This window comes from Pelophylax lessonae (genome assembly GCF_965119305.1).
Source record: "Pelophylax lessonae genome assembly, chromosome: 12".
NCBI classification, from domain to species: domain Eukaryota; kingdom Metazoa; phylum Chordata; class Amphibia; order Anura; family Ranidae; genus Pelophylax; species Pelophylax lessonae.
In genome coordinates this window covers 112682899-112707041 of record NC_138779.1, presented here as the reverse complement: position 1 = coordinate 112707041, position 24143 = coordinate 112682899, and the positions used below count along the sequence as shown (strand labels likewise).

At 44.6% G+C, this 24143-nt stretch overlaps 1 protein-coding gene across 1 annotated transcript in view; it reads right to left on the bottom strand.

Moving 5' to 3' along the window:
• The window catches only part of SPHK2 (sphingosine kinase 2), a 69409-nt gene that overhangs the window by 39950 nt on the left and 5316 nt on the right, over positions 1–24143 (bottom strand). Inside the window, exon 2 of the mRNA XM_082273076.1 lies at positions 11464–12216. Within this exon, the coding sequence (XP_082129202.1) occupies positions 11464–11878 (415 nt within the window). The 5' untranslated portion in view covers positions 11879–12216. The remainder of the gene's footprint in view (positions 1–11463; positions 12217–24143) is intronic.

Genomic DNA, 24143 nt, shown 5'->3' with positions numbered 1-24143 from the left:
TCCAGGGATTCCGGATTCCGATTCCATCTGAGGAGAATCTCTTGCTGAAGAATTCGGGTATGGGACTGGGCAAATGGGACTGCTTCGAATGAAGCCACCATCAACCCCAGAACCCTCATGCAAGTCCGAAGGGAAGACCAGCTGTTGGACAGTAACAACTGGACTGCTGATTGAATCTTTCGAAGTTTCCCTACCGGAAGAAACACTCTTGTCCTGACTGTGTCTAGAATTAGACCCAGATATTCGAGCCTCTGGGTGGGAACCAGAAAGGACTTTTGCTGGTTCACCAGCCACCCGAATTCCTGTAAAGAAATCATAGTAATTTCTATGTTTTGTAGCAAGGTCTGAGGAGACTCTGCATGAAGCAGAAGATCGTCTAGGTAACCTAGAATCGATATACCTCTTTGGCGCAGAAGTGCCAACATTGGGGCCAACACTTTTGTGAAGACCCGCGGAGCCGTGGCGAGACCGAAAGGTAACGCCACAAACTGATAGTGGTTCTCCTCTACGGAAAAGCGTAGAAAACGCTGATGTCCTGCGAAAATGGGAATGTGAAGATAGGCGTCCTTGATGTCTATGGACGCTAGGACATCCCCTGGATGCAGGAAGGCTGCTACCGTGCGAATGGACTCCATTCTGAATCTTCTTATGTTGACGAAAGAATTGAGTGCTCTTAAGTCCAGAATTGGACGCACTTTGCCCTCTTTCCTGGGTATTGTAAACAGGTTTGAATAAAACCCTTGAAACCGTTCTGTCCAAGGAACGTGGACTACCACTCCTTGTTGTAGTAGATCTGTGACTGCTCTCCGCAGATCTTCTAGACGATCCGGAGATAGTCGGATATTGGAAGGGAAGAATCGCGCCGGTGGGAGAGATCGAAACTCGATCTTGTACCCTGACTTTATGACTTCGCAAACCCATTTGTCCGGGATTCTGGAAAGCCATGGATCCGGGAACCGGCGAAGACGTCCCCCCACCCCAGTTATGGGTGGGGGCGCACCTTCAGGCTTTGGATGGTTTATCTTCAGGTCTGGAGGGGGCGGGCTTTTGCTTGCCCGACCAACGACCCCTGATGCCTCCTGCAGGAGGCTTGGAGGACTTAGTTTTTTCACCCGCTGGACGAAAAAACCTCTTGTGAGCAGAAAAAGAAGGCCCTCGTCTTTGACGAGTTCCTCTACCTTTAAAATTTTGCGGTAAAAAGGTGCTTTTTCCACCGGTGAGATCCTTAATGATCTCATCTAAGTTGGCTCCAAATAGACGTTCTCCTGAAAAGGGGATATTAGCCAATGCTTTTTTGGAACCTTGGTCGGCTATCCAACCTTTTAGCCACAGTGTACGCCTGAGAACCACTGCTGAGACTGATGCTCGCGCCATTAATGGAGTGGCGTCTAACGCCGCATCACATACAAACTGTAACCCCTGTATCATTTGTTCCAACAAATCTGATACCGCCTGAGGGACTTCTTCTAAGTCCCGGCGTAACCACTTAGTCCATTCAGTTACAGCCTGCGAAACCAGACCAATAGCAATTATTGGCCTGAAAGCTGATCCAATCAAGGAAAACATGGTGCGAGACATAGCTTCTATCTTGCGATCCACTGGATCTTTAAAAGACGGAGCGTCTTCCAAAGGAATAACCGTGGCTTTATTCAATCTAGCAATTGGTGAATCCACCACAGGTGGTTCTGTCCATTTCTTAATAAGGGTTTCCTCAAACGGATAACGCCTGTCAATGCGTTTGGAAATATTAAAAGTGCGTTTTGGCAGACGCCATTCTTCATCGATTGCCCAAATGTTTTGGCAATCCAATGGAAAAACCTTTGCCACTTTGATGCGCTTTTTAGTCCCAAAAGGGATCTCAGTTTCAGCTATTTCTGATGGAATACCCTGTAACCTTAAAGTCTCTTGAACAGATACAATGAGTGCGTTTACCAACGCTTCCTCTCGGGCTATGGCTGATGCCGAAACATCCTCCTCACTGTCTGAAGAGACAGGACCCGAGACACCAATACCAGATGAAGTACCTGCAACTGCAGAAATAGGCTCAGAGTCTGAATCCGAGGTTTCAGATAATAAGGGGTTAGGCGGGGGTCGCTTTCTTGCGCCCTGTCCCTGACAAGCCACTTCCACCCGGGACACAAAAGTTTCCATAATGGCTGACAAAGATTCAATTGTCAATGGGGTGCTGGAGGATCCCGCAGACCCCTCGAGGGGATCCGGAGGAGATACATGAGTGGCAGGGTCCATGTTAATACAGGACACTTTTGCCAGCAATAAACAAAAAACTTCTTTTTTTTTTTTTTTTTTGTGTGTCTCCCCCTAGCGCAATAGCGCCCCTCAGAGTACCTGCTTCTCGATCCCAGAGAGAGAGAGAGAGGGACCCCCAAGGCTCACCAACCGATGCAGTGCAGTTTCCAACAAACTGCAGCCAGCGTCTGTCTTACACAGACTGGAAGGAGCTGTTTGCTTTTTCCCCGGGCAGAAGGCGTGGCTCCGCCCCCTGTGTACGCCTTCCGGCGTTCCCAGCCCTCCACGAGTAAGCTGGGCTCACAAAACATGGCCGCCCCCATAGAAGAGACATAAGACTCCAAAAACATGGCGGCCGGCGTGACCTGAGGACATACATGCATTCGGTCTACGGCAAAATGGCGGCGGACCGCCGATATCGTCTTCCCAGCACATCCACCTGCACTCTGCTGAGAGGTGACATATGGATCTACAGAGATACACTGCACATAAGGTAGGATTATACCTCCTATGTTTGCTGTAATGTTACAGTCTGCTGGGTAGAGTGTTAGCTCTTGAACCAAGTCCACTTCCCACAAACACATGCTGTATTACAAGGGGGACTTGTAAGTGTCAGATATATACTGACCATGTATGGAGGGGCCCATAATATATACTGCCTCATAAATGAGGAAAAAAGGGAACGTTTTACTCACCATACCGAACCGACAGGCACCCTCTCTTCATAATACCCTCTCCACCGAGGTGGGGGTTTGTGGACGCCTCGACTCTCTGGTCCTGGCGTCCAAGCGAGCTTTTAACTCGCAAAGTCAGCCCCTTTACTGGGACTCCGTCGCGGCCGACTCAGCGCACTGGTCTGCACGCGCTTTTAGGCAGAGACCGGGGTGACCACTGGATCTCACATCCAGCCCGTCGCCCGGCCCCGCATACTTACTTGAATATGTCGCGGCCGACCAAGCGCAATGCCTGGTTTGCACGCGCTCGTAGGCCGGCTGGGGTGACCACAAGTGTCGCCCAGTCCGGCATTTTTGCTTGAAGATCTCACAGGAAAAAAACACTGGAGAAAACTACCTAAAAAATGTCTTTTTCTTAAAGAAAAAAAGTCTTGCCAGGACCAAAAGATCCCAGCAAGGAACTTAGGTCCTTACTCCTGACTAGACAGAAAAAAACTGATTCCCTGTAGCAGAGAGAGGGAGGATATACCCTCAGGGACTGCCCCCTAGGGTGGAGCCAGAACGTTTTGTCATTCTGCCTAGTCCTACTCCTGCGGAGACAACATAACCCAGCTCTTGAGAATCAAGAAGACTACGTCTGTCAATGAGCGATAGAGAAAAGGGGATAATAAATTAAACAATTATCTTATAGGCCAGAATGTCACTAAAAACTCACTAAAAATTACATTAATAAAATTAATAAAATTAATAAATAGTAACCCAATAAATAACATGCAGTACTCAGGCCCCGTTCACATACGAGCGACGCTACTTCCAGGGGCGACCGCCGAGGTCGCGGTGCGAGCAGCGCGCCGCGACCCCGGAGCGGCCGGCACGGACTTCATAACATTGAAGTCTATGGCGGTCACCTCCTGGTCGCCCCCAAGAAGCTCCGGACCCTTTTTCTAGGTCGGAGCGACTTGTGTCGCTCCTATTAGAACGGGTCCGCAGCTTCCCTATGGAAGGCGACCTACGGCGACCTGTGTGAACGGGGACTAAATCAATAAAGTGTCATAAAAGGTGCATAGTAGTGCCAAATCTAGTCCAATAAAAGTTCATATGTGACTTGGTGAAGATCGATTGTACTTCAGTGCAAAACAAAAGTGCAAGTGCTCAGTGTTGGATCCTCCAATGGTCCGATGACCAATCGAGTAAGGTGACTTTAAGACAAGTAAGATGTGAGCTTACCAGAAATAATGGGTCTAAGTTACCTTACGGCAAAAAGACCAATAATGCTTGATGGCCCTCCTGGCCTCAGATGCGGTACCTGCTGGGCTTATCCCCCACCGACCGAGGTCCCCTCCTGCTGGTCTTATCCCCCACCGACCGAGGTCCCCTCCTGGGCAAACGATATCCTCCAGGTCCGTTTTAGCAAAAAAATATAAAGATGCCCCAGATGGTGTAGTACCGTTTTAAAAGAGTTTTAATGGAGTTGAGAATAAAATGTACACGCAAGGTATGATAAAATTTTAAACCGCGCCCGCTTAGCATAAAGTCTGTAGCTTACCTCTGAAGAGCTCTGAAGACGTCACTACGCTCTGACGAAACGCGCGTCAGGTGGAATGCACGCCGCCTACCCGGAAGTCAGCTGGAACGCAGTCCGGTAGCTACCGCTCTCCACGCTACAGACTTTATGCTAAGCGGGCACGGTTTAAAATTTTATCATACCTTGCGTGTACATTTTATTCTCAACTCCATTAAAACTCTTTAAAACGGTACTACACCATCTGGGGCATCTTTATATTTTTTCCCTAAAACGGACCTGGAGGATATCGTTTGCCCAGGAGGGGACCTCGGTCGGTGGGGGATAAGCCCAGCAGGTACCGCATCTGAGGCCAGGAGGGCCATCAAGCATTATTGGTCTTTTTGCCGTAAGGCAACTTAGACCCATTATTTCTGGTAAGCTCACATCTTACTTGTCTTAAAGTCACCTTACTCGATTGGTCATCGGACCATTGGAGGATCCAACAATGAGCACTTGCACTTTGTTTTGAAGTGCAATCGATCTTCACCAAGTCACATATGAACTTTTATTGGACTATATTTGGCACTACTATGCACCTTTATGACACTTTGATTTAGTACTGCATGTTATTTATTGGGTTACTATTTATGAATTTTAATTTTTAATTAATGTAATTTTTAGTGACATTCTGGCCTATAAGATAATTCATTGCTTAATTTATTATCCCCTTTTCCTACTAGCAAGCGCTATTGAATCCCTAACTTATTTGGGGTTTATTTATTCATTCATACTCACACATATTATAGCCGCTGCTCCCCCTTAGAATTTAACCCTATCCCACTCCTAGGCGCGAAGAATACATTCTATTGAGTGTATATAATTATCTACCCCCTAATACCTACTTGAGGCCCATCTGTACCCAGCGATGTCCACGAGTCCCTCGGCCATCTGGGACTCCCTCCTGATTGGCTGAGACACAGCCGCAGCGCCATTGGCTCCTGCGGTTGTCAAAGTCAGCCAGCCAATAAGGAGAGAGAGAGGGGGCGGGCTGGACCGTTCTGTGTTTCAATATGGACACATGGAGCTGCAGATTGGGTGCCCCCACAGCAAGCCACTTGCTGTGGGGGCACTTATCAGGAGGGAGGGGCTAGGAGTAGCAATGAGGGAAATAAGAGGATCCAGGCTGCTCTGTGCAAAACTAACTGCACAGAGCAGGTAATAATTACCTGGTATTAAAAATAAAAAGCAGGAGACTTTATAACTTAGATTGTAAGCGCTAACGAGCAGGGCCCTCTGATTCCTACTGTATTAAAGTGTATTGTATTTGTACTGTCTACCTTCAAGTTGTAAAGCGCTGCGTAAACTGTCGGCGCTATATAAATAATAATAATAATAATAATAATAATAATAATCTCTTTAATGCATAGAATGCATTAAATAAAAAAAGCTTAGACTGTAGAACAACTTTAACAGCATGGTCACATGAATGAGCCTTAAATTATATGCCCCATCAAGACTGGTGCCATCATAAAGCGCATTCATACCCATCTGTAGAGAGTTTATGCTGGGCCTTTCACCCACAGCAGCTGCAGTCCAGGGTAGGAATGCTACACCAGACCCTCAGGGGATCCTGCAAGGCAAAGTATCCACCCTAAAAACTAAAGAATTGGGGTTAAAATTTCAAAGGGAGACTATCCCAAAGCAATGCAGAGATTATTTTCCTCATTCTCAGCTGCTGAATGGAACAGCCGAGAACAAAGGTAAGTATAAGCTCTTAAAGACATTAAAGTGAACCAGTTCTATCGGCCTACATGGGAAAAGTAGAGGCTCACTTTAAGAATTCGATTTTTTTTTTTTTATATTTGCTACAGCAAGAATTGTTTTACAGCCATTTTTTTTTATATTAAAGAAACATCACAGAGTACATCACAGGGAATCATGTGCTAGGCGCTACAAGCAAGGCGACCTGAGGCAGCTATACTGTGGTCAGCTGGGTAAGCCTTTTTCAGCAACATGAATGCAGATTCTGGGCTGCAATCCAGAAGAGCCCACATCAAGGGCAGACCATCCCAAATCCACATTTCCCAGGGCTGAACAATTGTCAGCACATCACGCCAGGTCAATAAATTCCCAAGACTTGCTCAGTTTAAATGGCAGACTATACAGGATTTTCAGTAAAAATGTATTCAAGTTATTGCTGTAACATTCACACAATAGTCATTTGTTTGCCTCCTGCTCACTATGTAAATTATTTTATAACAGCTAATCTGTATCTTGGGAAATAGACGTATCCTGCCCTGTCTAAAGCTCAACTCGGAAACCTAAAAACCCTCCTTTGTAGTGGGGCTGTGGCTACACTATGAGGGTAAACTGCTTCTTAATGTCTAGGGGGACTGGATCCAGCAGTTTTACCACCCGATCCTCAGCTCCAGTAGGTTCCATTTCATTGGTAAACTGGTTCCTGAAGCCTCTTCTCCCCAATGCTCAGGTGGTCTAATGTCCTTTGACATCAAGACTGATGCAGGGACCAAAGCCCTGCATTTGATGGAACAGTCTACCACCAGAATATGGGGGGGGAGCACCGTCTGCCGATGAGTGAAGGAGTCGGTAAGTAAAGCCCCTTTCACACGATGATATTTTTCTTCCGTTAAAAAAAATGTATCGGACAAAAAACGGATGTAAACTGACAAATGGTCAGTTTTTCATCCATTTTTGCATTGGTAGTGGATGTAATAGAAGCTGATGAATAAACCTAATGATGAATAATTCATCCATTTTGACGTGACAACTGATAAAATGAACGGTCCGGTCCGTATGTGTGAAAAGGGGCCTAAAACTGCTTTTCGGTCTCCTAGCCAAAAAAGCAGTTAACCCTTGCAAGATTTTCAGGTTTCCTGGAGTTGAGCTATAAAAGGGAACCATTTCTGCAAAAATACTTTAGGGATAACTGCATGAATTCTACAACAATCTAGTAAAGTCTATATTCAGTAAAGTAAAATCAGCTCTTGGTGAACAAAAAGTATTACCAGTGTACCAGTAATACAGATTCTGAACTCATTTACACTTGCACTGGCCCTCCATGGTGGTGTTACGTCACCTTCTCACTGCCCGTTTTAATTCTTAAAAGTCCACAGCACCCGACTCAAATGCAAGCAGTTGCAAAGCAGCCCTACGGAATGGGTCATGTTTGTAGTTTCGCTAAGAGCCGGTTCACACTGGGGCGACTTGTCAGGCGACCTGGTCGCCTGACAAGTCGCCGTGGGTCGCCTACCATAGATTAGCACAGGACCCGTTCTAATAGGAGCGACACAAGTCGCTCCAACTTAGAAAAAGGGTCCTGTACTACTTTGGGGCGACCTGGAGCGACCTGCATTGACTTCAATGATATGAAGTCTGTGCATGCCGCTCCGAGGTTGCGGTGCGAGCTGCGCACCGCGACTTCACAGGTCGCCCCGGCAAGTTGGGTCGCTCCTATGTGAACCGGCTCTTAAATGCAGTTTAGGAGAGTGGTAATAATACAGCTCAACCATGCAATTTTAAACTAAGCCTAACTGAACTGTATCAAAACCAAGGATGACGATTACCCACACAGGTACAAAATGTAACCAATTCACCTCCAAGACTTTTTACTTTTTCCAACACGTTAAAATCCACGTTTTTGGCTTAAAGTGGATTTAAAACCCCCAAAACATTATATGGATTTTCTGAAAGCAGACAGCCGGTGAAATAAAGAGATGGTAATCACATTTTTTTTTTTTTTTTATGTTGCAAACTATTTCTGAAGCCGTTTTAGAAAAAAAAAAAAAAAAAAAATACATTTGAATTTTAGTGCACGCAAAACACAATATAATCCCCAAGGCCCTTTTCACACACACACACACAGACTGGGTGTCCATTTTTCATTCTTCCATTGACGGGTGAAGGGGGAAAAAAAATGACACATCAATGCATTCCTATGGAAAAACAGACAACGGATAATCGTTCATTTACATCCGTATTCATCCGCTTCCGTCAACATGTTTTTTTTGTTTTTTTTTTTTTAACGGATGAAAGCACTATTTTTCACCTGTTAATAAAACGGATCAGACGACAAACGAAGGACAACAGATGAAAAACTGATGTAAAACTGATGTTGACAAAAAAAAAAAAAAAAAATAAGATGACAAAAAAACGTGACTAAACTGATGAAATGAATGGTCCGTATGAGTGAAAGTTTTGTACAGAAAAAGGCCTCATGCACACTGGGCGCTTTTGTAGCCGCTTCTAGGGGTGGCAGACATTTGTTTTTTTCTGCCTCTAAATGCCCCTGCATGTTAGCCTATGTATCTATGCGCACACAGGCTTTTAGGGCCGGTTCACACTTTAGCGAGTGCGCAGATCGCATGTAATTCGGAGCGCACTGCTCCTTCATTACATGCGATCGGAGGTGCGGATGCGAATTCAGCCATACACTTTGTATGGCTGAATTCACACTGTATCCGCACCAAACACGCACATGACCCTTTTTTCCAGCCGCATCAGGATCGGATCGCACAGTGGTTCACACTTGTGCGATCCGATCCTGTGCCAACTGTCAAATCGCACTGCGATATGCGATCAAACTGGGGGTGTCGTTAACATTTCATTGACACCCCTGCGTATCGCATATGGCAGTGTGAACTGCCAGGGGTGTGTTTGCGATGCGGGAACAGGGTGCAAATTCGCAGCCTTCCCGCATCGCATAAGTGTGAACCGGGATTTAGCAGCAGGGAAAAAAATCCGACTGCCAGCGCGTCCAGAAGCAGCAGCATGAGCACAAAAAAAAAAAAAAACACACGGTTGATGCTACTAAACGTGCCTAAATACTAGGCACATTTAGCGCTTGAGCATTATTTCATTTCAATGGTCACACTAAATTATTTTGGCCAATGAAAAGAATGCCCAAGAGTTTGACACCTGTAAAAGATCCTAACATTAAGGGCTCTTTCACACGGGCGTTCCGTATGTCCGTTTTTCATCCCATCCGTTTGCGGATGAAAAACGGACATAATGTATCTCTATGTAAATACGGATGTCATCGGATGATCATCCTCTGACATCCGTTTTTTTGTCAGTTCAGTTTTTTTGAACGGAGGAGGACCCTATTTTTTCTTCCTTTCAAAAAACGGAACTGAAGCAAAAACGGATGTCAATGGTGTCATCCGCAGACATCCGTTTTTACATAGACATGCATTATGTCAGTTTTTCATCCGCAAACAGATGGGATGAAAAACGGACATACGGACCGGATGACACAAGTGTCATCCGTGTCCGTTACAAAAAAAAAAAAAAAGGACCTGATCGGGCAAAAAAAAAAAAGGAACGCCCGTGTGAAAGAGCCCTTAGACTTTTTTTTTTTTTTACAAGCATCAGGCAGAGTTAAATAATTGTGTGTGCATGAAACACTGTGCACCCACAAAAGGTAAAAAAGTGACAGCACCCAAACTTAGCAATAGGCAACACTTTAAATGCATCTACAGCTCATCGGTTCAGAGTTAGCCATGAATGAGGGACTTCGTATCATCTGACTCCAGCCAGTGCAGGGATACCAAAATATCTATTGCACAATTGTTGTTTACGTACACCTTACACCCCACGGAGCCCAAGTAGTTAAAGTGTATTCAGGAGTGCTTGGCATTTACACTTTGACATCAATGTGCTACCACTCTGAAGACAGGCTAATTCACAGGTGGTGACACATTCCAAAGCGTCACCCACTGTGAAATGTAACCTGTTAAAGTTTTTTCTGCTGCAAAACTGTTAGCTCAAATAAATCTTCTAGTTCTTCTCTTGGACTACGGAAGAAAAAGGCCTTATTGTGAAGATATGACAGTGGGGGTGGTAGTAGTTCAGTAAAAATATAAACTGGCCATTGCCGACAACATTCAGTACTCAAAATGCGGTGTGTTGTCAGCGCACTACAGGATATAGGAGCAGAGCACATTTCAGACAGATCAACAGCTATTTTTCTGTATTTGCAGGTTCAACCCTTTCATTGCCACCAACATATAGCATACTTCCACAATATTGTGCATTTTACAGTGATGGGAGCGTGTGTAAATTTCACAAGCCAACTATCGGCTTTCAGGTAGAAGTTATAATGCGGCTGTCACATGTATCCCTATAACATTCGGTCCCTCCCCCCACATTTCTCAGGCTCCTCTGTGCCAGCTCGTGGGCGCAAGACCCATATAGCGGGTGTTGCCGGGTAGGAGAGTGGGACCAGCAAACATCTGTTACTAGGAACCCAGAGCAATATGGATTTCTACTATCAAGAAGAAGCCAATGGAGCACCATCCGTCACAAAAACGGAGCGGTAGATGGATGTAAATGGACAAACATCCGTTACATCCACCTGCCTATAGACTTGCATGGAGTTTCCAATCAGATCCACCTGAAAAACTGACAGGTGGTCCTGATCAGAAAGCCCAGGTGAAAATATCTTTAGTCCTCATTCACATTGAGGGCAGGTTTGAAATGGTGTGAATTCATCTGAACTCACACGATTTCAAGCCTGCATGTCAGAGCAAGTTTGGGGGCGATTAGACAGACATCTATGCAGGTTTCTGCACAGATGTCTATTGAAAATACCCTCAAAGTCGCCAAAAGTAGTACAGAAACGACTTAAGGGAATTAGTCAGCGTTGCACCGGTTTGGATGGTGCCGTTGCAGCCAATAGGCTCTGATTTGGCATGCGATTTGACCTGTCAAAGCAGGGGGTAGCTGTAAGTTTGGGATGATGGCCACTAACAGCTGAAGATCAATAAAATATATGATTGCTAAAAAATGTTCCCCTGATCTTTCAGCCCTTGCCTAATGCATTTTGTACTCCCTGAAAGACAAAGCGCAGATCTTTGTGGCACATCAGTCATCGCGTTTGTGCAGCATGAAGGTGCACATTGCACTTAGGTATATCAAAGATGCTCAATTTTCTAGAATTTAACAAGAATACGCAAAACCCACCAATGGACAAAAGTGGGGAAAAACATTTACTGTATTCAGATGCACAAATGTCCTTACCGATGTCACTGGAGATGGGGACTTCTTGAATCAGGCACTTGATTGCAGTTGCCCATTTCTCAGCTATAGATTGATTTTGCTCATACTTGGAGGCTTCATCCACTCTGAAAGTGTGAACCAACCTTTGGCGAGTGCGTGTAGAGCCCATTGCAACCTTTTTCTTCTTCATCGGATAGGAATAAATAGAAAAATAGGCAAAAACATCATTTGTGCCACGACTCCGTAGTGTGTGGCATCCCACCATGTCCATAATGGGCAGTACTGTTCGATGGTCATCTTCAGGTTTGGGCACCAGTCTCTGAATATGGAGCCCTGTTTGGGTCAGACTGAGCGCATAACGAATGCCTTTGGATGGGTAGACACCAAATTCTCCATGGAGCAAGGTGTCTGATGCCTGACGATATTTTGTGGACATTTTACGTTGGTGGTATGGAGGTCACTAGCTGTGATCTCACCATACAATATATGACATACAATGGCACAAGTGTACAAAACTTGGTGCGAAAATGCATAAAGGCAAACAGAAGGAAACAATCAAAAATCCCAAAAAGTAGAACAAAATCAGCTTTATCCAACCATCATTTTGTCAAAAAAAAAAAGGCAAAGAGGAGGTAAAAACCACCATATCAAAAGATTGCATATTTCAGTAGTAATATATGTCTGTAAAACAAAGTTCACATTCCACACTGCCAATATACTTCAGATTTCCTCACTTCCAAATTATGAAACTCCAGAGTCAATTAGATCTTCTTTCTGTGGGTAAAAAAAAAAAAAAAAAAAAAAAAAAATGGATGAAATCAAGGCAAAAAAGATAATTGATTACCACCAAAATTTAATGAAAACACAAGACTTTACAAGGTAAAAATTAGGCTTGCAACTGAAGTGCATGTTCTGTAAGCAAAGAGAAAGGAGAAGGAAGACACGGACAAGGGCTTAGACCGCATTCACACTGCTACGACTTGACCGAGACTTGTCAGCCTGACAAGTCGCGGTCCTCACGCTCCCACTGTGTAGTACAGGAGCCATTCTAATAGGAGCGACAAGTCGCTCCGACTTAGAAAAAGGGTCCTGTATTATTTCGGGGCGACCTGGAGGCAACTTCTTTGACTTCCATTATGTGAAGTCCGTGCAAGTCGCGCTGCACGCGACTTCACAGGTCGCCCCCTAAGTCAGAGCGACCTAATGTGAACAGAGCCTTAAAGAAAAAAGAAAATTCAGGTCCAGGGAACAGTGGGGGGGGGGGGGGGTATTAGTAATTTACTAATACTGGTGCAACTGTGCATGGTAGACAATCAGCTTCTAACTTTAGCTTGTTCAATTAACCTTTGACAATAAAACCTAGAAGTTGATTGGTTTCTATGTAGAACTGCACCAGATTTTGCACACGCTACCTTTAGTAAATCTCCCCCAGTGTGTGGATTCTCAGCAATATTCACAAGGGTAGGCAAAAGCCTGGATATTTGAATGCCGTCTGCACACACAGTCTCCCTCTCCTTATGCTAAAGAGTGAAATAGCAGTAGAGAGGCGGAAGATCACAAGAAATGTGCACATTTTAGCAGGTAAATCCAGGGTCAATCTTAAGGCAGCATTTCGTTTTTCTTTAGGCATCGTTCACATCTGGCATTTTCTGCAAAATCGCTGTGATTCTCCCTGGATCCCAAATCACACTGCATCAGTGGCAACACACACCATGCATGTTTGGGTGCCATTCATTTTAATGGCACTTAAACATAGTGGGGTTTTGCAGTGATGGTCGCATGGCAAAATGCATTGTGTGACACTTGTTGAACCAAAAAGAAGCAGGAGATTCTTTTGGGCAACAAGCTTCTCACAATGCGATTTATTGTGTTGCAAAACTACAACGCATTTAGGTGCTATTAAAATGAATATCACCCAAACACACATGGTGCATTTTGCCTCTACTGCAGTGTGATTTGGGATCCAGGGGGAATTGCAGCAATCCTGCCCAAGATCCCAAAATGCCAGATGTTAAAAAAAAAAAAAGGGGCCTTAGGTCAAGTATAGCCATGTTAAACCCCCTGTCTGGTTTTTGTTGCTGTCTTTGCTCTGGTTTTACTGATGTCACCAAAACAGAAATTGAGGTGAAAGCTTTGGCAACATCTATTCGGATAACGACCATCTAAAAGGGAAATTTATCCTCATTTCTTGCTGTGTCTTAGGCCCCATCACAACGAGTGTTCTCAAATTCATCAAAATGGTCATTACACTTGCAACGCCATTATTTCTTAATGACATTTCAAACATTGCTAGCAGATGCGCATTGTCATGCAAAAAAAGGTGCAGGAGCAACTTTGGCGGGTTTGTCGTATGTAGGTTAGCTCATTTAAAAGGAATAGGCTGCCCTATACTGTTGCAAAAGTATGGAGGGGGCCTTAGAGACAAAAAAAAAAAAATTTAAAGTAGCCTAAAAAAACCCAGATAACCACTTCAAGTCCCCTGTCCCTGGAATCATGGGGGGAGCATGCATGAGGAAGCCCCTGCAACTAGCACAAAGACCTGGGGGGAAAAATGGAAATACTGACGACACTAGGGGCTCTTTTTGATTGTGGATGCGTTTTAAGTAGGTGGCGCCTCTCTCATGTGCCGTCCTGAAAGATGAATTGAAGTGGACCAAGTCAGGCTTCCCCCTGAAAGGGATAAATTGCTCATTAGGCCTAGAAGTGCAGGGATAATGCAGCTGTGCAATCGGTCTGGCAAAGCCTCCTCTCTTATGCCTCGTACACACGCAACGATTGTTGGCCGTGAATTTTCGGCCAACGTCCGATCGGCCGATTTTCGGCTTGTTAGTATGATGCTTCCGACAACCGACTGCGACTTTTCGGCCGAACAAAATCTGGTGTGCAGGCTATAAAATTTTTGTTGGCCGTCAACAGAACGGCCGATTTTCCGTCAGTCAGTACAGATTTCGGCAGACAAAAATCAGATGAGCAAGACTGGGCATGCTCAGAGAAGAAAAAACACACTGAAAGTAAACCAGAATATGACATCACTTCTGAAGTTGGTTGTTGGCCGAAAAACTGTGTGCAGTCTTGAGCACATTTCAACCAACACAACAACACTGGACAGAAGACGGCCGATCGGTCGGCCAACAATCGTTGCGTGTGTACGAGGCATTAGTGGCTATTGGCGGCACGCAGGCTTCCTCTACGTACAATGCAGAGTTAATAGCCCTACATAGTACACAATGATGCAGAGGAACCCCCCCCCACTACCTAGAGCTTCAGGGAGAAGAAGACAACCTCGAAGTGAGGAGTCTGGGGTGGGAATGCTTCCTATTCCTCTATCCCCAGACATAAGCATTTAACACTTGCAGTGCAAGCGGCACCACTGCAAGGGTACATTTTGCCAAATTCCCAGAGTTGGCCTATGAAATGTTTTGGATGGGGTATACTAAGCTACAGATAATTTATATGTTTGGGTTTAGGAATCTTCATTTGCAATGCTCGTTCTGGAAAGCACAGAAAAAACTACAATACAGTTCAACCTTTAATCCCTTATTTTATGACATGATATTTTATGACATGCCTACCGTGGTGTAATAACATCTCACACCTGTCTATACAAGAGCATGATAAAGGACTCTAGACACAGGTGACTGGTAAGAAGATCAAAGTCCAGTTCACTAGTCTAGTCAGTATAAAGAAAGATGGGTCACCAAGCTGAGAAGTATGCTTTGAATCTTTATGTTCATGAAGGCAATGGAAAGGACAGTCCCCTAGAAGAAAAATAATCCCATCATGAGAGAAACATGGGGGTTACCATCAACAACCTTCTTTTGAAAATGCTAGTTACCCGACGTACTGATCTGGAATATTCAGAGAAGGAAAGTCAGAACTGATCTACATTCTTCTGTCAGGACACATAGGGGTTGAATAAATAAAGGCAAACAGCCTGTGCACTTTGCATGGGGATTTTCTCTTAGGCCCCGTTCAAACTTGGGTGTTTTGGGATTGCAGCAGAGTCGCTGTGATTCTGCCTGCAATCTCAAAACGCAATAAAATGGGATTGCGTGAAGCTTGTTGCCCAAAAGAAGCTCCAGCACATTTTTGGGTGACAAGCTTCACGCAATGCAATTTGCAGCAATAAAATCGTACAACAATCGTGGCAAAGCCACACCACGCTTTAGGTGCCATTGAAAACCACTGACCTGCGTTTGCAGCAATTCTGCTCGCAATCTCAGAATGCCCAGGTTTGAACAAGGCATACGCTTCGTGAAGGTGTGAAGCTCTGCTGACTTTCATTAACCAATCATGTGTAAGCAAAAACACTGGATTTTTGACTTACCCTAAAACCCATTTCTCTGTTCATTGACAGACAGCTCCTGATTCTTCTAAATCATTGGGTTATACTGCCCCCTACAGGAGTAGGACACTAGGCAGGAAAAAGCTTGACTATAACTATAGGCAGTCCTGGGGGTATCCTATTTTCTCTTTCGTTCATTGACGGACACAGCTTCTTAACCATTGGGATGTCCCAAAGCAGTGTTAAACATGGGCAGTGGAGGAAAAAAAAAAAAAAAAAAAAGCAGAAAAAGATTCCCAAGGCCATCCAGGTAACATGGAGCTCAACCATAAACAACTGGAGCTCACCTGAAAAAACAATACACCCTCAAAAAGGACCAGGACCTCTAAACAGCAACCAGCAAAACCTTGCGGCCAAAAGAAGCATCCACGGATGCCAACACCTCCACTTTATAAAAATGTTGATGACGGAAGCCCAAGAGACACTAAGCGCCCTAGTAGGGTGCTCCTTGACAGGGAAAGCAGGAACCTGACCCCTGATGCAATAGGCCTGAACCACCATCTGTCTGATCCATCTGGAAATGGTTGCAGAAGAAGCGGAACAACCCTATGTGAGGTCCGTCCGTGAACACAAGTCTGACTTTCTAAAGACTCTGTAGCTGCCAGGTACAGTGCCTTGCGAAAGTATTCGGCCCCCTTGAACTTTGCAACCTTTTGCCACATTTCAGGCTTCAAACAAAGATATAACTGTAATTTTTTGTGAAGAATCAACAAGTGGGACACAATCATGAAGTGGAACGAAATTTATTGGATATTTCAAACTTTGTTAACAAATAAAAAAACTGAAAATTTGGGCCTTATCTGATCTCCCCCTTGTAAGGGATCGCCTGTTTGGAGCTTCCTTGGATGACATTGTTAAGGGTCTCACAGGGGGGGGGAGGGGGGTCAGAGTACTCTTCCTATGCAGGCTACCAAGGGCAAGGAGCCTTGTTGTAGACGTGGGCCATTACCCTCAGCTCTTAAAAGTTTTTTTTGTCCCTCGGGGTCTCGAGGCAAGGAATCCAAATTCAGGGCTCTTCCAGACCTGCGGACAAGAAACTCTATAACCAGTATCTAGACCAGGGGTGGGGAACCTTTTTTCTGCCGAGGGCCATTTGGGCATTTTTAAAATCATTTCGGGAACCGTACAAAATCATCAACTTAAAAATGTGCCTGTTATATTTGGTCAAACATTTAATTAACTCACCCCTAATGTGATGGCTGCAACTGCTTCTCTTTGGTGAGGTGTGTGATGTTAGCTGGTATTGATGTTGCTACTGGCAACTGGTTTTCCAGGTTTGCCCCCCCCCCCTTAATGCAGAGTGATGAGTGCCCCCATCAATGCAGTGTGATGAGTGCCCCCATCAATGCAGAGTGATGAGTGCCCCCATCAATGCAGAGCACGTGGGGAATAGAGCGCCTCCTGATTACACACAGAGCGGGTTCCTATGCTTACCCGGCGCGGGCGCTCTCATAGTCTCAAGTCACGCCTCCTGGACCGACTTCTATGATAGACGTTACCGCTGTGCTGTCTATCATAGGTAGCAGGCGTGACTTTGTATGACAGGGGCCTCGCCGGGTAAGCAGAGAAACCCGATCTGTGTGTAATCAGGAGGCTCTCCCCCCTCCCCTTCCCCTCCGGGGGAAACCCAATGGCAGGGCCGGATCAGATGGCTTTGGGGGCTGCATACGGCCCGCGGACCGTAGGTTCCCCACCCCTGATCTAGACATTCTATTTGAAATTCATCATTTTGGAATCAATTGAGAAAAGGGAACCCAGACCCGAATTGAGCTCCTTGTCTGCTGAAAAACTAAAAAGGCCTCCTATTTGAACAAACTGACAAATCAGTAAGAACCCCTAAAACCAGCGCTAGTTTCACCTTTTCCACCCCTCCACCAATCAAAGGATAAACAATCATTAAATTAAAAGTAGAAAAAAAAAAAAGGGTAAATCGCTAATTTTGAGTTGCCCCCAGAACAGTAAGAGAGGACATCTTCCAAAAGGAGACACTAGTTCTGGTTACCCTGATAACCACCAGAAATCCCCCCACTTTAAAGGGATTTCTGCTCACTTCTTGTTGTGACTAGACAGGAAGAAGAGGAGATCTCCCCAATGGAAAAAAAGATGGCAATAAGCTGACAGGGGTTACAACCCCTTCCTAACTCTACCTTAATGAAAAAATTGCCTTTAGTTCTACTTTAAGTTTGTTACTATGAAGGCTAGGTTCACCCTTGCCTACACGGTAAAATACAGAATTTTACCATGCAGGCTGGTGTCAGTATCAACTGCAGTAAGGAACGTTGTGATGGGCATATTAGCCCATTGCACTGCAAACTTTTTTTTTTCTTTTTATTTTATTTGTAGTGTCATAGCAACACTTCATATCACTGCACAGCAGCGTGGTGCATTGTGCTGCTTTTGCAATGACATCCAGTGCTCTGCACATCACACCAGCATTGTCGTTTATGGAAAATAATTGTTTTCTATGTGCCCTGGGCTCGTGGTGACCTGGGTTCACCCATTGCAGAAAAAAGGCAGGTCACTGCAGATTGTATATGAACATATGCATTATTTTAATTAAAAATCTGAAATGATAGCAGTTGACAGTAATCCTGGTGGTATCCTCCTATATTATATAAGCTGGGAATGGCTGGAAAGGCGTGCATCAATCTTTTGACTTTGTTCCAAGAGATAATTTGCTATGGAAATTCTTGACAGGTGTATATGGCTAGTAAGAATGGCCGATTCACACTACACTCCCAGAAAATGCATGACTTATAAACGTGCATTGCCAATTACCCCTTTCAGAGGACCTGAAAGTTCAGTACTGTGGAGGAACATTACTACATGAAGGGTTTTCTTTTCATCAACATGTAATAGCTATGTGTACTTGAGGGAACTAGGCTAATTGAAAAACAATGTATGAGTTAATTTTTCCAGTGTTTATGTGTGCATTAAAGAGCTTCAGAAGTACCACGATTACTGCTTATTGGAGGAGACACTTCTCTCTTTCACTTAGTGTTTTTTTTTGCCTTCATCCGTTCTCTTCATGAAGGTAAACCTTTATTATGCCTCCCCCCCCCCCCCGCTGAACCCCCTTATACTTACCTGAGCCTGATCTCAATCCAGTGATGTGCACAAGAGCAGATGACCTCCTGGTTCTCTGCCTCCTCATTAGCTCCTGCTGCTGTCAATCACAGCCAGTAAGCAGGAAGCGGGGGGCAGGACCCAGCCCCGTTCTGTGTGTCTTGTGGGGCTTGGGAGCGAGCACATGAGTGCCCCCCATAGTAAGCCGCTTGCTATGGGGCACTCAAAGACGAGGATGAGGGCTGCTCTCTTCAAAACTACTGCACAGAGCAGGTAAGTGCAGTATAACAAGTTTATTTTTTCTTTAAATAAATATATAACTTTATTTTCACTTTAATATCACATCAGCATGCAGTTCTGCATGATTAAAATTCTCATATGACATCCATCTAGAACGAGAGAGCTCCCGCCCGGCCATTATTTTACTATAGACTGGGCGGGAGCCCTCTCGTTTTTTGGGTGACGTCATATGAGGTCCTCCCAAGACAGGGCTACATTGTGGCATGAGAATTCACCCTTCGTGTCCCACGATATCGTTTGCTCATTAAGCAGGACAGCCACTCAGCACAGGACCCAGAAGCTAGTGAGCAACAATGTAGTAGCAGTGCACCACAGAGATTTCCAGCTCTCACAGGTAGGGCCAATACAGTGCAGTACATATACATACTCCAAGCTGGACCAATGGAACTATATTAAAATTGGTAAAGCTAATCTTCAGCCTTAAAGTCGGTCTTAGGGCTCTTTCACACGGGCGATCCGATCAGATCAGCCTGTCAGTTTTTTAGGCGGATCTGATCGGATCCTCCATGCAGCTCTATGGGGCAGCGGGTGTCAGCGGAGACACCTCCGCTGACACCCGTTGCCATCCGCATCCGATCCTGTCCGTGAAATCTGGACGGATGGAAACCCTATTTTACCATCCGTTCAGTAATCGGAGCAGATCGGATCTGATGAGAGCGGATAGGCGGTCCGCTCTCATCCGATCCCCCGTAGAGGGCAGCGGGGGCTGAGACACCTCCCTCTCCGCTCTGCAAGCGGAGACGGAGCTGTCACCCGCCATCTCAGCGGGGATCGCGGATCGATCCCGCTGAGCAACACGGATCCGCCTACGGAGGCGGACCGTGTGAAAGAGCCCTAAAGCTAAAATTAATTCAAGTTAAAAAAAAATAAATAAATAAAAAGCATTTTGACACTTTTTTTTTTTTTAAACAATAATCCATGGACATCTCCTCAGAAGTACTGTAGCATATCTCAAGTCTAAAGCAAAATAAGAAAACAAAAACACTCAAAATCACCATCCACACACTCGATGATGGGAGAATCCTCCCCCCTGAACCTTTGTATTCTGACTGATCGATCAACAATGCAGGCTATAGCCTGTGGCACAGATCAAGCAGAGAAAACCCAACAGAGTCGTTGTACAAAAGGCCCCTTTCACACAGAAGTTCCGATTGGGTTCACCTGTCAAGTTTTTCAGGTGGACCCGATCAGACCCTCCATTCTCTATGTAGCAGCTGGTGTAAATGGACATGCGTGTTTACACCAGCCTACATCCAATCTGCCAAAAAGAGATGAATAGGGCTCCCTTCCCCTTCTGTCCAGCAGATCGGATGGCAGTAGGGTGTAAACAGACAGACAGTTTGTTTACATCCAACTGCCCATAGAGGAGAGCGAGCCATGTATGTCTCTGCTCTGTGGAGTGGACATGGACCACTCATCTGCCTGTTCAGCGGGGATTGGCGGACAGATGCCCTACTAAGCAAGCGGAATGCAGCCACAGTCAGTCAGTAGATCCTTCTGAAGACATTGCCATAGTAACGTAACACGTCACAGGGCAGAGAAATACTACAGGGCAGAAGTCCCCCCATGATCTGAGGGCAGCAACCTGAGTTCAGCTTGGAGGGGCTGGAGGAACGTCTGTGGACGTCAGATACAAGTGGGGTGCTCGCTCGATTTATTTAATAAATGTTTAGACTTACTACACTAGATTATAGTTTATTTCTCTGATGATGTTGTCGATTTGGAATACTGCTCAGTGAGGACATTGATAGTGGAGCTGTGGATGAGATTTGCAGATCCTGTTTTGCCTCTTTGGACAAAGCGAGATTAAACATCCTGGATGTCAGTTTGCAGAGCTTATTTTTCACCCTGGGATAAAGTGAGACAGGGAGCGGTGTGCTCGCGGGTGAAGGAATAGCACATTTGGATTGTTTCCATTTAGTAGATGGACACTGTGTGACTTCTGCACGGGTTATTAGTTCTATGTTATTCTGGACACTTTCTGTTAATGCTTAGCATGGACACTAAAATTCCTTTTATTTTGAAACTGTTGCAATTCAATTATTTACACTGAAACTTTTCTAAAAATAGCCATCTGTGGTTTCCACATATTGGGTTGTTTAGGTAGCTCAGTGCTGGGCTTCTCAGAGAGGTTAGCTACCTGGTTCTTGTAGATTACTGAGGGGATTAATAAACAAAGCAGCAAGAGCACTCATTTTAGGTTTAATGGAGATAGATATATTTATTTTTTATTGATTCAGGACACCTTGGCACAGAGTGGGGAAGTTTAATTTATCAACGGCAAACTACAATAAATCCCACCTCTACCCAAAAGCATAGATCTGAATACGCTCAGAGATTTGTAGGGGTAAACCTTTCAGAGGTCTCGCAAGCTTTAATAGCCAGCTCCATTGTATGTTAGGAAGGATGTGTACAGTGATTCAGAAGCTAGATCTGCCTGCGAGACTCATGACTGGATGTGGTCAGACGTTGACTCACAATGTTGAAATCACTGTGGCGGATTCTTCACTTCAATCCAGACAAGAGGTCAAAGACAAGAGAGCCAAGATCACAGAGCAGGAGCCCTGAGACATTTATACTAGCAGCGAGCACTAACTCTGAGTGATACATGCTCGAGTCGCTTTTTAGAGGTGTTTATTAGGCAGTAAGTTGGCGATCTCTTGCCTCCTCACCCCATAAATGGCACACTACCGCGCTGCAACCACATGCACTTCAGTCTTTGATAATTCATAGACATTAGGGCTGAAACAACTAATCGATTATGAAAATAGTCAACTATTTTCATAATTAATTGGTCAGCGGATTAGTTGTCCTGCATAAAGAATGCATTTTTTGTTTACATATCAGAAAATACAGTGCAATGCACATACAGCTCAGTACACCATCCATACATGTCAGTAGATGGCAGAGAACATGTGAATGTGTGAGGAGCAATGCCTCATGGGAACATGGGAAATATAGTCCCAGCAAGACACGGAACCAAGCGATTCTAAAGGCAGAGGTTTTTTACTTACCTTTACAGAACTATACTTCGCTGCTTCCTATAGGGGCACTTTGACGGCAGGAGGAGCCAGAAGTGTCGGGGGGGGGGGGGGGGGAGAAGGAGGAGGCTGATAAGACTATTTAACTCTGAGCAAAAACCATACACTTTTTGAAGATTCGTTTGACTAAAACCTTTTCTATTCTGCTCCTTCAAATTTTCCTGTCACTGTGGTTGAGAACGAACACCAAATAGACCCCACCAATAACTAGAAAATTGGATGAATGTTCTTAAAAATCTTCTAAAGAAAATGTAGTTTGTGTATGGCCCGCATAAGTGACAGCAGGAGCAGGGAGCTTGTATCAAGCTACATGGCTATTACAAGGGAGTTTGTCATGAATATTATATAAAAATCCGGTCTGAAAGTTTGCAAAATAGTGTTTTAGGTCTTTTCTTTTCAAATTTTAATTTCCGAGTCTGATATGTACCACATTTAAACCTCTAAAAATACATATATCTGTTTTAGAGTGGATTAAATATCCAACTACATAGCTGGATAGTTATATTTACCACTGCATATAAATATTCAAGAATATTAACTAAATAATGCACCAACTTTTTTTTTTTTTAAGGTTTTTATCAGATTAGTTGATTAATCGAAAAACAATAAATCGGCCAACTAATTAATTATGAAAATAATCATTAGTTGCAGCCCTAAGAGACACAAAATTATCCAGATCAATCAGATCATTTCACGTACGGCCACCATAAAAGAGATTGCACAATCAGATTATGTAGCGTATGGGTCAGCTGAACTCCAGGTATGGATATTTTCCACATAAGTATTACACATTCCATACCCATGGTATCCCTGTGGAAGAGAATCACTGTAGTAGTCACCGCTGTCTTCCAGGCCTTGTGCTGAGCAGCTGTCCTGCTCCATAATGAACATAAGGGTTATGGGGCTCGCTCGGCATGGGTGCCATTTACAGAACACCTTGTATTTCTTTTAATTAATGCAAAGCGTTCTCTGATTGGACAGGGACAGGACAGATCATGACAACACTGCCCTGCCTCTCTACCTTGTCCAATCAGAGGCTGATTTGCATTCATTGAGAGAATGCAAAGTGTTCTGTGAATGGTGGCCGCTCCCCCTGTGGACGATATGCAGCAGGACGGCTGCTCAGCTCAAGACCTGGGAAGACAAACAACAGCAACTACCACAGGGATTCTCCACTTTGTCAGGGATCTCACAGGTAAGGAATGTGTGTACTTCCATCACTCCAAGCTGCAATGTAACTATACAACGTAATCTACACCTGGAGTTCCACTGCTAAATCCAAATCTAAGATAAAACATTTCATCCATACCAGCCTCTCTCAACTAGAGCTCCATGGAACCCAGAGGTTACTAGGGGTTCCTTGAGCAAGGCTCTCTCACCAGTGATCTTTCTAGCTGACTAAGGGAGGAGGGGGAATTTTTACACTGACCACAAACTTATGGAGGAGTCTCCCCTCTGATCACAATGTACCGTGAGATGCACATGAAATAAAGATTTGTTCCCCAAGACTGGAGAGATTTCAAGGCTTCCTCCATGTTGTTCACACACACATACTTTAATAAAGTGGCAGTGTACATTCATTCTGTGAAGATGTTCTATGAGCAACCTACACCAATCAGCCATATCATTATGACCACCCACTTAAGAGTAGTAAAGTCAGAAGGTTTTTTTTTTTTTATCTTAATGCATTCTTTGCATTAACCCTTCTGGATGCAGCAGACTACCCAGCACCACAGAATACTTGCTTGAGCCCCATCTCTTACCAGCGGAAAAAAAAAAAAAAAAAAAACACTCCACAGGGGATGATAGAGTATATCTATCATATACACACACACACTTTTTTTTTTAAATAACAGTCTTTACAATCACTTTGTAGGTCCCCCTTTTGTCACCAAAACAGCCCAGACCCATTGAGGCATGGTTTCCAGTAGACCTCTGAAGGTATGCTG